At 46.4% G+C, this 12,973-nt stretch overlaps 1 protein-coding gene and 1 long non-coding RNA gene across 8 annotated transcripts in view; one reads left to right on the top strand and one right to left on the bottom strand.

Moving 5' to 3' along the window:
- ATP2B4 (ATPase plasma membrane Ca2+ transporting 4) overlaps positions 1-12,973 on the top strand; it is a 103,328-nt gene that overhangs the window by 56,725 nt on the left and 33,630 nt on the right. For 5 of the 7 annotated variants that reach the window (XM_036015266.1, XM_028530862.2, XM_036015270.1 and 2 more), the window contains exons 3-8: positions 5,235-5,432; positions 6,022-6,279; positions 6,747-6,872; positions 7,324-7,449; positions 8,593-8,628; positions 10,167-10,328. In XM_036015266.1, coding sequence (XP_035871159.1) covers positions 5,235-5,432; positions 6,022-6,279; positions 6,747-6,872; positions 7,324-7,449; positions 8,593-8,628; positions 10,167-10,328 — 906 coding nt within the window. The remainder of the gene's footprint in view (positions 1-5,234; positions 5,433-6,021; positions 6,280-6,746; positions 6,873-7,323; positions 7,450-8,592; positions 8,629-10,166; positions 10,329-12,973) is intronic. The other 2 variants (XM_036015269.1, XM_036015267.1) reach the window with 1 other exon arrangement.
- Positions 7,773-9,091, bottom strand: LOC118498123. Its single transcript, XR_004900646.1, has 2 exons — positions 8,733-9,091; positions 7,773-7,961 (listed from the first exon to the last, which is right to left on the bottom strand). It is a non-coding gene; the product is annotated as an uncharacterized LOC118498123 (long non-coding RNA).

The raw sequence follows: 12,973 nt of genomic DNA on the forward strand, positions 1-12,973 counted from the left end.
TGGCCCTTCCCTCCTGGAGCCCGGCCACTGAGGGCTGGGCTGCAGCTTCCCCTCCCTAGCCCCAGGTCCCAGCACAGGCTCACAGCATACACAGATTTTCCACTGCTGCTCGTTCCATCTCCCGCCAGCCTGGGCAGGGACAATGTCACTCCCCAGCGTGGGGTGGGGGCGATGACTTCACAGACTGACATTCTTGTCTCCTCTCCCAACTCATGTGTTCAGTCTGACTCTTAGGGCCAGAAGCACTCCTGTTTGGGTGGAGCTTTCTCATGTTCTTGGGAACAAGGTTTCTTTTTCTTGATGTTATTTGTAGGAGAAACCCTTTTCCTATGTTTGTAGGGTTCCCTTCCCCTCTCCAAGAAGCTGTGTATTTGAGAAACAACTGCTGAGATCAGGGACTAAAACCCTTTCTGGGCTGGACAAGTACGAATATGCAATTACAGCTGCTGAAATCAGGCCCTGGGAGCTTCTCAGGGGCAGGAAGAATTGGAATGGAAAGCCCAGAATCAGGGATTGGCCCAGCTCCCAGTCCCACATGGCTTTCTATGCCATGCCACATGCCCGAGAGAGGATTCCCAAGGCTACTGTGCTAACAGCGCAGCCTGCCCCTCCCTGCCATGGGGCATGCTGGGAACTGGGACAGCCACATGGCTTCTTAAGGTAGCTATTGAAGAACTTAAAATGACTTAAGGTGGAACAGACAGATAAGAGAAAATGGCAAAAAGGAAGTAAGTGTGTGACTTTGAGGGCATCTAGGTAAGAGCAAGGCCTGACGTGGGTTTGGTTTTTTTTCCATAATGTGTGTTGTTTCATTTGCTTAGGTTCAAAAAAGGCCAGAATGAACCTTTTATTGAATACAAAATGTATAGGTTGGACTCTGACAAACCTGGTGTCACCATCCCTGAGTACGGAACTAATTCACCCCAATTGTAACAGCGGGAACAGGGCTGATTTGCTTAGAGGTGCAGAGGAAAGCACCACATTGCCCTGCGGTAAAGAAAGTAGGGTGCCAACCCTCCCTGTTTGCCTGGGACTGAGGGGGCGTTCTTGGGGGCATGCTCAGGAGGCAGGAGTTTCATTGCTAAAACCTGGAAAGTCCCAGGCAAACCGAGACAGGTTAGTCACACTAGAAGGAAGCCTCAGCTGTGTGCAGTTGCCTCTGTCCTCCAGCCCCACCACGCACAGGTTGGCATCCAGCCTCTTCCCGTGGAGTGATATAGCCTGTGTCACACACTAGGCTTGAGTGGTTACATAACCTCTCCAGGACTTAGTTTGCTTATACCTAAAATGAGGTTAATCATAGCTACCACATGGGGTTTATAATGTTTGCATGAGAAGACACAAACGTGGCCTAGTGAAGCGTCTGGCACAAAATAATCAATTAAATGTTAGCAAACTTATTTACTACTCATTGATTCAGCTCATTTAACAAATTTGTATGCGTACCATGTGCCAGGCACTGCTGTAGACCTAAAAAACAAAGACAAAAATTCTGCCCTGGTGAAGGGGGATAGACAAACAATCAATGAATACATTCTATTATATATAAGGAGATAAGACCCTTGGAGGGAACAATTAAGCACGGTGAGGGAGATGGGGAGTGCTGGGGCAGAGAAGGCATAATGTTAAATGCAATGGGCAGGGTAGGCTTCACTAAGAAGGTGACTTTTGTACAATAAAGATTAAAGAAAAAATAAATTTTAGAGATTAGAACATTCATAAATCAAACACACACACACACACACACACACACACACACAAGAAGGTGACTTTTATACAGAGACCTGAAGGAGATGAGAGAATGAATGCTACCTAGTGAAAACAAATCTGAGCGAAGAGAACAGGCACCCCAAAATAGACGCATGTCTAGTGCATTCAGAGACTGGTAGGAAGGCTAGCTTGGTTGGGACTTCAGTGACCAAGGGAAAAATTGTAGGAGTTAAGGACTGGGGCGACTGGGAACTCCTAAGGGGCCTTTGTAGTGATCATAAAGGCTTCAGTGTCCAGTTTCACTCCAAGTAAAAGCCACCAGAGGATTCTTGGTGGATAAGAGTCATGACTTGGGTTTGAAGGATATCATTCCAGCTACTCTGTTGAAGACAGTGAAAACAGGAAAGCAAGGAGACCAGTTAGAAGACAGTTGTAACAATCCAGGCAAGAGATGATAGACCAGGATGGTAGCAGCGGAAAAGGAGAAATGAGTCCTCACTAAATGGATATAGTGGATGAGAGAGAGAGAGAAAGGAGTCGTAAAGATGATTACAAGGGGTTAATATGAGAACCGAGAAGGGCAGGGCTACCTCAGATGGGGTGCTTTCAGCTACACTTTTTTTGTGGTAATAGTTGCTGTTGTGGTGGTGGTTGACCTTTATTAAGCTATTGTGATGTTCCTTGTGATGATCTCTAATACCAGATGTCAGGGTTTGCCTTCACAGTCATGTACTCTGCCTCTTGATAAGGAGGAAATCGCCTCTTCTCCCCTTTGGACTGTGAATCCTGCTTCTTTGAGGAGCATCCCAAGTACATTGGCAAGTTCTCAGAACTGCTGTTCCCTCCAGCAAACCTGGCCCTGCAGCACAGAAGTCCCCACTTGGCACAGCCTTACTGTCTAGGGTCCCTGGGGAGAAAGAACCAGCAAGGCCCTGCCCCCTGGCAACTCTGCCTCTGCCTGCCCGGGGATCAAGATGCCCTGCCCGTGAGCCAGGAACACTCCTTTCCCAGACCCTTGCTCTCCTCTCCTGCTGGGAAGCTGACTTCTTCTCAGAGCGATGGAGGCAGAAGCCTCCAGGAAGCTGCCTGACTTGCTTCTTTTCTTTCCTTTTTTGTTTTCTTTTTCAAAGATTTCATTTATTTATTTTTAGAGGGGAGGGGAGGGAGAAAGAGAGGGAGAGAAACATCGATGGGAAACATCAGTGTGTGGTTGTCTCTTGCACATACCCCCTGCTGGGGACCTGGCCCGCAACCCAGGCATATACCCTGACTAGGAATTGAACCAGCAACCCTTTGGGTCACAGGCCAGAACTCAATCCACTTAGCCACACCAGCCAGGGAATTTATTTTTAATAAAGAGAGACCATTATTTTTATTTTTAAGATTATATTAGTTTTTACAGAGACAGGAAGGGAGGGACAGAGAGAGGGAAAGAAACATTGATGTATGAAAGACACTGATCATTGATCAGTTGCCTCTCACATGCTGCCAACTGGGGACCTAGCCTACAACTCAGGCATGTGCCCTGACCGGTAGTCAAACTGGCAACCTTTCAGTTTGCAGGCACACTCAGTTCACCGAGCCAGTCAGTCCACTGAGCCACACCACCCAGGTCTCAACTTGCTGCTAATGCTTTGGCCAAACCCTGCCCCCCTGAGAAGCTCAGCTGTGCCACTCAGCTGGGGGCCAGGGTAGTGCAGATGGGTACTAGGGGGTAGGAGGCTGGGGATATGAACATCAGGCACGACTTCCCCCACCAGCTCTGTTTTACTCTCCTGTACACTACCAAATGGAATGTTCACCAATCCCAGACACTCCTCACTTTACCTCACTTTATGTCCACACAGGATCCCAGACACATGAGTATACATACTCTTATGTACCTCTCCTGGTGGTTTTGTTTTTAGGGTAGGGAAGTGGAGGCTTCCCAGACCCTGTAAACACTCCCTTGCATACTTATTTTCCCATTTTCAAAATCTGTTTGTTTTTTTTTTGTCTGAATGCCTTCCTTAAATCTAACCCACATCTTGCCTGTTGCTATTTAAGATAACACTTTTGGGTCCTATTCAGTGGAGGTGGAGAATAGGTATCTGCCCTCATGCTGCACCCCCAGCCTCCTGCAGTGGAATACCCTGCATGTTGACTGAAGTCTAAAGGAGTCAGTCCTCTGGCATAAGTGTCCCCATTTTCTTCTTGCAGCATCCTGTCATCTCCTTTTCTTTGCACTCTTTGAAGCTCCAGTGTCTGATTCTAACCCTCCTCATCTGCTGACCTTTTTTCATGAAGAAAAGGTTGTCCTACCCTGCCTGTGGGGAAACTATCAAACAGTGCAGCCAATAACTTCAAGTGCCGAGAAGGGGCTAATTTGCTGTTGTGTATAAACAACTTGAAAAAAAGCATGCCCTGGCTGGTGTGGCTCAGTGGATTGAGTGCCGGCCTGTGAACCAAAGGATCATTGGTTCGATTCCCAGTCAGGGCACATACCTGGGGCCACCCGTTAGTGTCTCTCTCCCTCTCTTTCTCCCACCCTTCCCCTCTCTCTAAAAATAAACAAATAAAATCTTTTTTTTAAAATGACAGCAATTAAATTTTAGAATTTCCCTACTTCCCTTAAAGTGTAAACCCCTGGAACCCAGAACTGTTCCCGGAAAGGTACTGGGAATATTCCTGTTTTGCCTCTGGGAACATGGCTAGGACATGTGTGCACATTTACAGGTATGTAAGCATATGTGTGTTAGTGGAAGCATGCTAGTAATCAAGGACAGTGTACCATCCAACTTTGCGGCTCCATCCTTATTTTGTTCTCTTTTTATTCAACCTGAATAGTAGCACTTCTCTGAATACCTAGCATTTCTCTAAGTACATAGTAATTAATAAAATAGTAGCATCTCTTAGTAGTGTATGTTTGTTCCTGTGTGTGTGTGTGACAGAAAGTGAGAGCTATGTATACTCAAAGCGGGTGCCCAGAGTTGGAGCCTCAGAGTCCCTTTTCTGTTGATCTCCTAAAACCGCTGGAACTTGGAATCAGGACAACTGGTGGGGCTGTGTCTCCTCACCTTCTAGCATGACCTTGAGCAGAGAGCTTGTTCTTTCTGGCTGTTGAGTGCGAGTCAGTGGGCAGACTCTCATTTTAAATCATCACCAGCATTTCCATGTTAATGCGAGAGAAAAGGACTGTGAGTCCCAGGAAACATCTCAATGTTTGTGTTCTTATAACTGGAGCCTGGTGCATACCCAATGATCAAGAGATGAAGTTTTAGGTCTAGGTTAGCTTTTCCTGGACACTAAGAAGAGTGAGTGGCCTCTGTGCCCAACTTGTCTCAGTTTGCCCATTTTTAGACTAAAAGTTTCATACCCTCTGAGTCCTAGGCCAACTGGGGTAGTAGGTCACCCTACTGGATCTCATACTTGGGCAGAGCAGAAAGCAAGGGGTCTTTTTTTTAAGGGGTCTTTTCACTGCCTTCCTCTATCATTCTCTTCCCCATTTTTCTCACTCGTTCTTCCCACTCCTCTCTCCTTTTCAGGTCTCTCTGGGAACCCAGAAGATCTGGGAAAACGTAAACAAATGTTTGGAATGAACTTAATCCCCCCTAAAAAGCCCAAGACCTTCTTAGAATTAGTGTGGGAAGCCCTTCAAGATGTCACGCTCATCATCCTGGAGATCGCAGCCATCATCTCCCTGGTTCTGTCCTTTTATCGGCCTCCTGGTGAAGATAATGAACGTGAGTATCTTGAATAGCCCAGCAGGACTCTGATCTGGTTCTTTCCACCAGCACCAAAAAGCACATTGTGGTGGAGGTTGACTTTATAGCAGGAAACTTTTCCCCCATTACTCAGGGTGGGTCTCTAAAGGAAACCAACAAGTAGGTAAGAATGGATTCTTTTAATCCATTCTGATTCCAGGACCTTTTTCCCTTTCTCCCATCAAATCCTTACTCAGAATGTCACAAACTTTTACCCTCCCCCAACCAACAAAACCCAGCTTCTCAAGGTGCCCAACACCAATATTAATGGCATTTGTGGATGTTGAGAATGATAAATTCTGTACATGTGGCTTGCCTACAGTTTGCATTGACATGTTTTGTGCTGTTTGGTCATTTGCTTCTTTTGGGTTAACATAAATAATTACATGGTGATGAGATGATGCCCAATCCTGCTGTCCTCCAGTATCCTCAGAGGGTAGCTCTTTTACCCAAAAGTTTTATTTTTTACTATTCTTTTTCTCTGACTTGCCATTTTGGGGGATTGCAGAAGCACTACCCCCAATTTCATTGTCAGCAAAAGTCCCTTTCTTCCCTTTCCCTGGGCTAGAGTGTGGTCTGCCTGTAAGTAGCCCAGAAGATGAAGGGGAGTCAGAAGCCGGCTGGATTGAGGGGGCAGCCATTCTGTTCTCGGTGATCATCGTGGTGCTCGTGACGGCCTTCAATGATTGGAGCAAAGAAAAGCAGTTCCGAGGGCTGCAGAACCGGATTGAAAAGGAACAGAAATTCTCCGTTATTCGAAATGGTCACATCATCCAGCTCCCTGTGGCTGAAATCGTGGTTGGTGATATCGCCCAAATAAAATATGGTGAGAGCTCTGGGTTTCTCTTACACTTGTCACCCTCCCTACTTAAGGGCCAGGTCCTTTGGCTTAAGGGGGCTAAGAATTGCTAAGGACCCAAAAAGATATGACTGCAAATTGTGTTAGCCTCTAAGTTAGTGTTTAAAGAGGTTGTGTGAAGAAATTCAAAGAAAGAAAGAACTGAAACTCTCCCGAAAGATTTTCAGACTTGTGAGTCTTCAGGTTAAAAGTATATACTCTTCGGGCTATGGGATGCTGTTTGGGGGATCAATAATTGCCTGAAATTATTGATCCCCCTAGAAAGTAGTCTTGTTCCAGGTAGTCAGAGCTGAAGTTGCCTTTCAAAGGCTCTCTAGCTATTGCCTGTAGCTGTGTGTGCAGATGGGGTTCTGAGATGGGATTACATGGTTCCCCCCTCCTCCAGGATCTTACCTCCCCTCTTTCCCTGTTGCCCCTTCCCCTCTGTGCACTAGGTGACCTGCTGCCTGCAGATGGGATCCTGATCCAGGGGAATGATCTCAAGATTGACGAGAGCTCTCTGACTGGGGAATCGGACCACGTCAAGAAGTCCCTGGAGAGAGACCCCATGTTGCTCTCAGGTATGGCTTTCAGCCACCTCCATTTCCATTCTGCCTCCTCCCACACAGCCAGGTCACAGAGACCTGATCCAGACCTGCTGTCTCTTCCGGCCCTGCTGCATCTCCTTCCCCTGGGTTCAGCTGGAGCAATGGCATATTAGTAGGTTAAGTACAAGGATGTAAGATAACCTAAAAGAAGTTCTTTATGAAGCAAGTGCTGTAGGGGCCTTGGAAGGGCTCTGCTGGAAGGGGGTGGGTGGTGGGAGTAGGAGCCATGCCCTAAAGTAGACACATTTATCTCCTTTTCCTCCAATTTACTTGTTCTATTTTAGATGGTCCTAGCTGTTGACCTTTTTCTTCTATTTGCTGAGTGTATCATTATCCATAGGGGTGGAAGGAAGCCTCTGTTTTACATCAGAGCATGGCAAGGTGTGAAAACAACACTCCTCTCATCCTCTCCTTTCTCATACAGGGACCCATGTCATGGAAGGTTCTGGCCGGATGCTGGTGACTGCTGTGGGTGTCAACTCCCAGACTGGGATCATCTTTACTCTTTTGGGGGCCGGTGAGGGAGAAGAGGAGGAGAAGAAGAAGAAAGGTAAGGCGTATTTGGAGTGAGATTCTCTTCCCACCTGTCCCCATGGACACACTGGGAAACCAGGGAGAGGATCTGGATGAAAGACTGCTGGATGAAGTGTGCACATATCCACACCCCTTGCCGAGATAAAGATGTCACCCTGGGTCTCCAGCATTCTCTGATGAAAACCAGATTCTGGCTCTAGACTCCCAAATCAGGTTGCATTTGAGCCTCCATCCCTGTGCCTGCTGGTGGGTTGTAAAGAGGTGAGTTATAAAGTGAGCTGGCTAGACGCTCAGGCCACAGATGCCCTCTGTGCAGTCCTCCGATCCCATCCCTTTCTTCCTCAAACATGTTGGGGGGTGGGGCTGGGCCAAATGAACCACGAAGGTCAAGGGAAAACTGGCCAGGAGATGAAACTGGATTCCTGCTGGAACCACGGGCTGTCAGTGGAAGAGAGACCAGCAAGGAGAATGAGCAAAACAGATGAAGTCTACTGTGGAGTTAGTCCTGTCTTGGCCGTTCACTTGTTCCTAAAGGAAGAAAAAAACAGAAGGTAAATGAGAAAAAGACAGTAAAGCCAAATGTACAACTTTTGGTAAGCATTCCTTCTTTCTTTGAAGGAAAGAAGGACTCTATCACTTGGATGGAGGACTATCTTGGGCTGTTTAGTGCAGGGCAGTTTTTGAAAAGGAAACAGAACACACTCCCTCGGGAACTAGACTGTTTGTCTCTGCAGCTACCTGCAGCTGAATGAGGAGGAGGCTGGCCTGGTGCTGGCGAATTGACATGGAGACACCCTGCAGGACCTTTGCAGTTAGGCAGAAATGGTTCAAACCTCTTGCTCCCTAACCCCTACCCCGTTCCTCCAGGTGAGGTAACTCAGGTCAGTAGCAGCCATGTTCTAGGAGAAGGCAGCTCAGGTGCAGATGTGCACTTACCTGCATGAGCACCTGCTCCACGTCCCATGGCTTCATAAGACCCCCTAGTGAGTGAGGAGGGATATAAGCAGAGATGTGAGCTTGCTTCACATTCCCTTCCCTGCAGCTCAGCCCCTTTGCTGTTGCCCTTTTGGGCTCTGAGCAGGACCAACAAACTGGATATCGGATCTCTTAATAGTCACTTTGGGTCTCCACCCCACTTTTTTCTTTCTTGTTCAAACAGGTAAAAAACAAGGAGTCCCTGAAAATCGCAACAAAGGTAACCTGTCCACCCACTCATTTACCATCTCTACCTGACTACACTCTAACCAGACTTTTCCAGGCCATCTGCCTTCTCCCTTTTCCTCACCATAAATCTGTTACCTGCTGTTGTGGCCCAGATGCCTCATCCTGAGGAAGGTGCAGAGATTTGGGGGTGGTCTCAAGGTTCCAGTCCAAATCTAAGACAGGACAACAGCACCCTCTGCTGTTGGCTCAAGGTTCCTCTCATGTCAGGATTTTTCAGGCGAGTGTGGGATTGGTCTCTTCTTCCCAGGGTGCTGACCTCTTTCGCCTCATTGCCCTAGGCCAGATTTAAACACCAATGGTCATCAGCTTCTGGGTTGGAAGACTTCAGGATCCCCTGGTGGAGGTCATTGGGGTAGGCAGTCCCTGCACCCTCCTCTTGCTAGCTTCCTCATCGGTGTTCTCTTCTGGTCTGGAATCCTTCTCTGCTAGTCTTGGGTGCTCGGAGAGAGCCTTTTATCTGTGCCTCTCTTCCTACCTCTTCCTTTGTTCTCTCCACAGTCTGTTCTTTTCCCCCGATCTGATGTGTGTTTCTTTTTCGGTGGCTGTGCTGACATCCCGTCCCTGTCTTGTTTGTGAGTCTGACAGCAGACACAGTACCTCAGGAAGGGCATCCTAAGCAAAGGGGCCAAGCTCTGCAGCAATGAGGTTGGCGAGGGGAGGGAACCAGAGAGAACCGCTGTCCTCAGACAGCTCCTGGAAATTTGTTTCCTCTGTCACCCACATCATAGTAGTCTTGAAAAATAAAGTCATCACATCAGAGAACCAGGGCTGCACAGAAATAATTCTTTAATTTTAGGTCTCTTTAACTTCTTTTAAAAAGAGAAATGGATTTATATGTCTGTCTTTGTCCATTTTTCTCCTATTCCCGGGATCCCTCACAGCAGCTTCTTCCCTCTCCCCCAGAAGACTAACTCCAGGTCCCACTCTGTACCGCCCTACCTTTGTCACAGATTTCCATCCCCCGTTGTTCAACTGATATAAGAAGGAACTGGAAAACACCCTGTGTTTGGGGTCTGTGTTTCTTCCCTGGCAGTCTATACATAGAGAGAGATGAACCTTTGAACAGAGTAGACTAGGACCATTTTGCTCTAGAAATATCTGCCAGCCTTCTCCTTCAGCCCTTTTCTGTAATAAAGGTTCACTATTGTAAGTACTAAATTCCAGGAAGGATAGTTGTTGGTAATAGTGATTATGGCATGACTAATCCTCTTTAGAATAAACCTGTCTTGGGGCTCTGAGCTGGTGCCAGGAAGCTGTACCATCTGAGGAAATCCATACCTAGAAGCACCCTCGTTTTATCTCCAGTTGATAGAATATCATCCCATGGGCCCTAATAGAGGGTCGAAGGCAAGCACCCTATCTGGCATGGGGTGAGAGTGGTCAGGACTGATGTCAGGGGTCCAAGGTGAATCCAGGAAGAAGATAGAATGGTGTTTTGGTTTCCTCCTGTCCACTGCTCAGTGCTACTACCTGGCCTGCTCACCCATCCTATTTGTGTGTACACCCTAGCAAAGACTCAGGATGGAGTGGCGCTGGAAATCCAGCCACTCAACAGCCAGGAGGGGATCGACAATGAGGAAAAGGAGAAAAAGGTGGCCAAGCTACCCAAGAAGGAGAAGTCGGTGCTACAGGGGAAGCTGACGCGCTTGGCTGTTCAGATTGGGAAAGCTGGTGAGTAGGGTGGAACCTTCTGGTTGTTGTGGTTATCAAGGCTGTCCCAGATTCCTTTCTCCACACCATCCAGGTCTGACGGAGGAAGCTCAGACTTCTTAGTGGCTAGTTCAGTCTAGGAAGCCAGTTCTGCCTCTGCCACCTGTTGGCTACTCCCTAGACTTTCAGAGAGAAGTGTTTTCCTGTGTGTAAGAGTTAAAGGCCTTGAGGTCTCTTTCTTCCAAACAAATGGGAAGTTAAGAACTTATATCACAACTTGGGAAATTTACATTGCCAAAAAAGGAGACCTTACCTATCACATGTATGGGCTTGTAAATTCCTTAAGGGCAGAGAAGGCTGCTATTTTTCGGAGGTAGTTCCCTAGCAGAGTAGTAGCATCAGTCCAGGCACAGAGCTGTAAATTCAAAATAAGGACTGGAGAGAAAAGGGAGACAGTGACTACAGATGCTGTTTTCAAAAAAGAGGTCATTAAAGGCACTGGTGTATCATGGGAGGAAGTGGCTTCTCCATCACTTGCTGCCACATCCTCTGTTGTCTACATTCTTTCAGTAGTGGTGTGGGGTGAGGGTTAGGAGGAGGGAACAAAAGGAAGATTGCTGAAGGCAGCAAACATATCCATCTAGATACGTTCTTGTGCCACTATTTAATTATTGGGTTGGCAAAAAAGTTCTTTTGTTTTTTTCTAAAAGTGGCTCTAGTAACGCTTACGACAGGTAAGCACTTTAACTTCATTCGAGACAATTTTGTTAGATTGTATTGTGACAGCTGTCATATCAGAGTGCATTTAAAAACACTTATCAAAATTGCTGAATTTTTATGTAGCCATTTTAATATTAAAGATGGAAGGAAATACGCAATATTTTTGGCATATTATGCTTTATTAATTCAAGAAAGGTAAAAAAGCACAACTGGAACACAAAGATTTCTGCAGTGTATGGAGAAGGTGCTGTGACTGATCGAATGTGCCAAAAGCGGTTTGCGAAGTTTTGTGCCAGAGATTCATCTGTGGACAAGTGCTCCATGCTCCGGTAGTCAGTTGAAGTTGATAGCGATCAAATCAAGACATTAATTGAGGACAGGCAATGTTATACCATACAGGAGATAGCCGACACACTCAAAATATCCAAATCAATAAAATTGGTAAAATGAAAAGTGTTTTTTATTTTACGGAAAAAATTATACAGGCTTCTTGGCTAACCCAATACTTCCTGGCTCCACCCTTCTGTTCACTACAATCCTAGTCTAGCCCAGTACATCTCTGTATAGAGTTCACCAACTGTAGAACTCTTGTTAAAGCACAGTGTCTGATTCAGGAGTTCTGGGGCAGGGCCTGAAAGCCTGCACTTCTAACAAGCCCCAGGTGAGGCCAGAGTCGCTGACCCACTAAGCACCCACTGAGGAGCCAGAATTTGTGCTATCCACTACCATAGCCCCTAACTATGTTTAGCTGTTTCTATTTAAATTAAAATTAAATACAATTAAACATTCAGTTCTTCAGTTCACATTAGCCTTATTTTGAGTAGTCAATAATGACATGTGGCTAGTGGCTACCATACTAGACAGTGTAAATAGAGACCATGTTAAGCATCATAGGGAGTTGTTAAGACAACGTTTGTCTAGCCTATTCATTTGGTTCCTTTACCCAGCTAATTTTGATGACTGTGAAATCTCTTGAATATAAACTATACATGGATAAGATGAACTGCAGGTGTAGGATCAAGTTATTGAGCCTGGCACACAGGTTTGAAACATTAAATAGATTCCACCTAGTCCCTCCTATTGTCCTCCTAATCCTGCGTTGTTCTGTAAGAAGTACTAGCCTCCTGATAGCTTGTCTCCTCTGTTGTTTTATTTTACATTTCAAGCTAGGCCAGGACTAAGGTGAGGCAAATAAGGTGCCTTGTGCCTCCCTGACAGTGATGCTTCTTTCAGTTATGTACCCCAGGGACCTTGTTTGCCTCACCTTAGCCCTGAGCCTGATGAAGCAAAGTGCAAACGAATCCTCTCTTATGATTCTCATTGGTCACCGCTCACCTTGCTCCTGAGAAAAGAGAAGACCCAAACCAGACTGTGGTTTAAGGCAGAGCTCTTCCCTGATATTGTGCCACAGATATAGGTACCTCTGCTCAGGTACTGATCCCAGGGCAATTGGAGCCCCTAGACCAGTTGTTTACAGACCTTGAGGAGAGTCTTCCATTTACCTTAGTGTATAGGTTGACCAGCTGGCCCAGTTTGCTAGGGACTTTATTGATTTTACAACTGAAACTTTTAAGGGGGGTTCTCTTCCTCCTGAGTTCTTCCACATGCCAGGAAACTGCTCAGTCTGCAAACCAGGATGGTTGATCCCCCTACCAGTGTGCCATACGAAAAACTTCTCTGTGCCTTCAGTTCCTCAGAAAAGGGGCTAATAATAACTACTCTTACAGGGTTCTTGTGAGGATTATTAAATAATTAGTTTTTGTAAAGTACTTGCCTGGCCCAGGAAGCACTATATAAATATGTGCCATTATTGTTACCTTTTGTCTATGGAATGTCAGAAGAAAGGGTAAGAGGCACTATCCTGGGCATTTGTCTTATAGGTGCTATGCTAACACCATAAGGCCATTGCTATGCATAAGCTGCAAGTTGCCTGGCATTCATTCACA

This window comes from Phyllostomus discolor, chromosome 14 (genome assembly GCF_004126475.2).
Source record: "Phyllostomus discolor isolate MPI-MPIP mPhyDis1 chromosome 14, mPhyDis1.pri.v3, whole genome shotgun sequence".
Lineage (NCBI taxonomy): Eukaryota > Metazoa > Chordata > Mammalia > Chiroptera > Phyllostomidae > Phyllostomus > Phyllostomus discolor.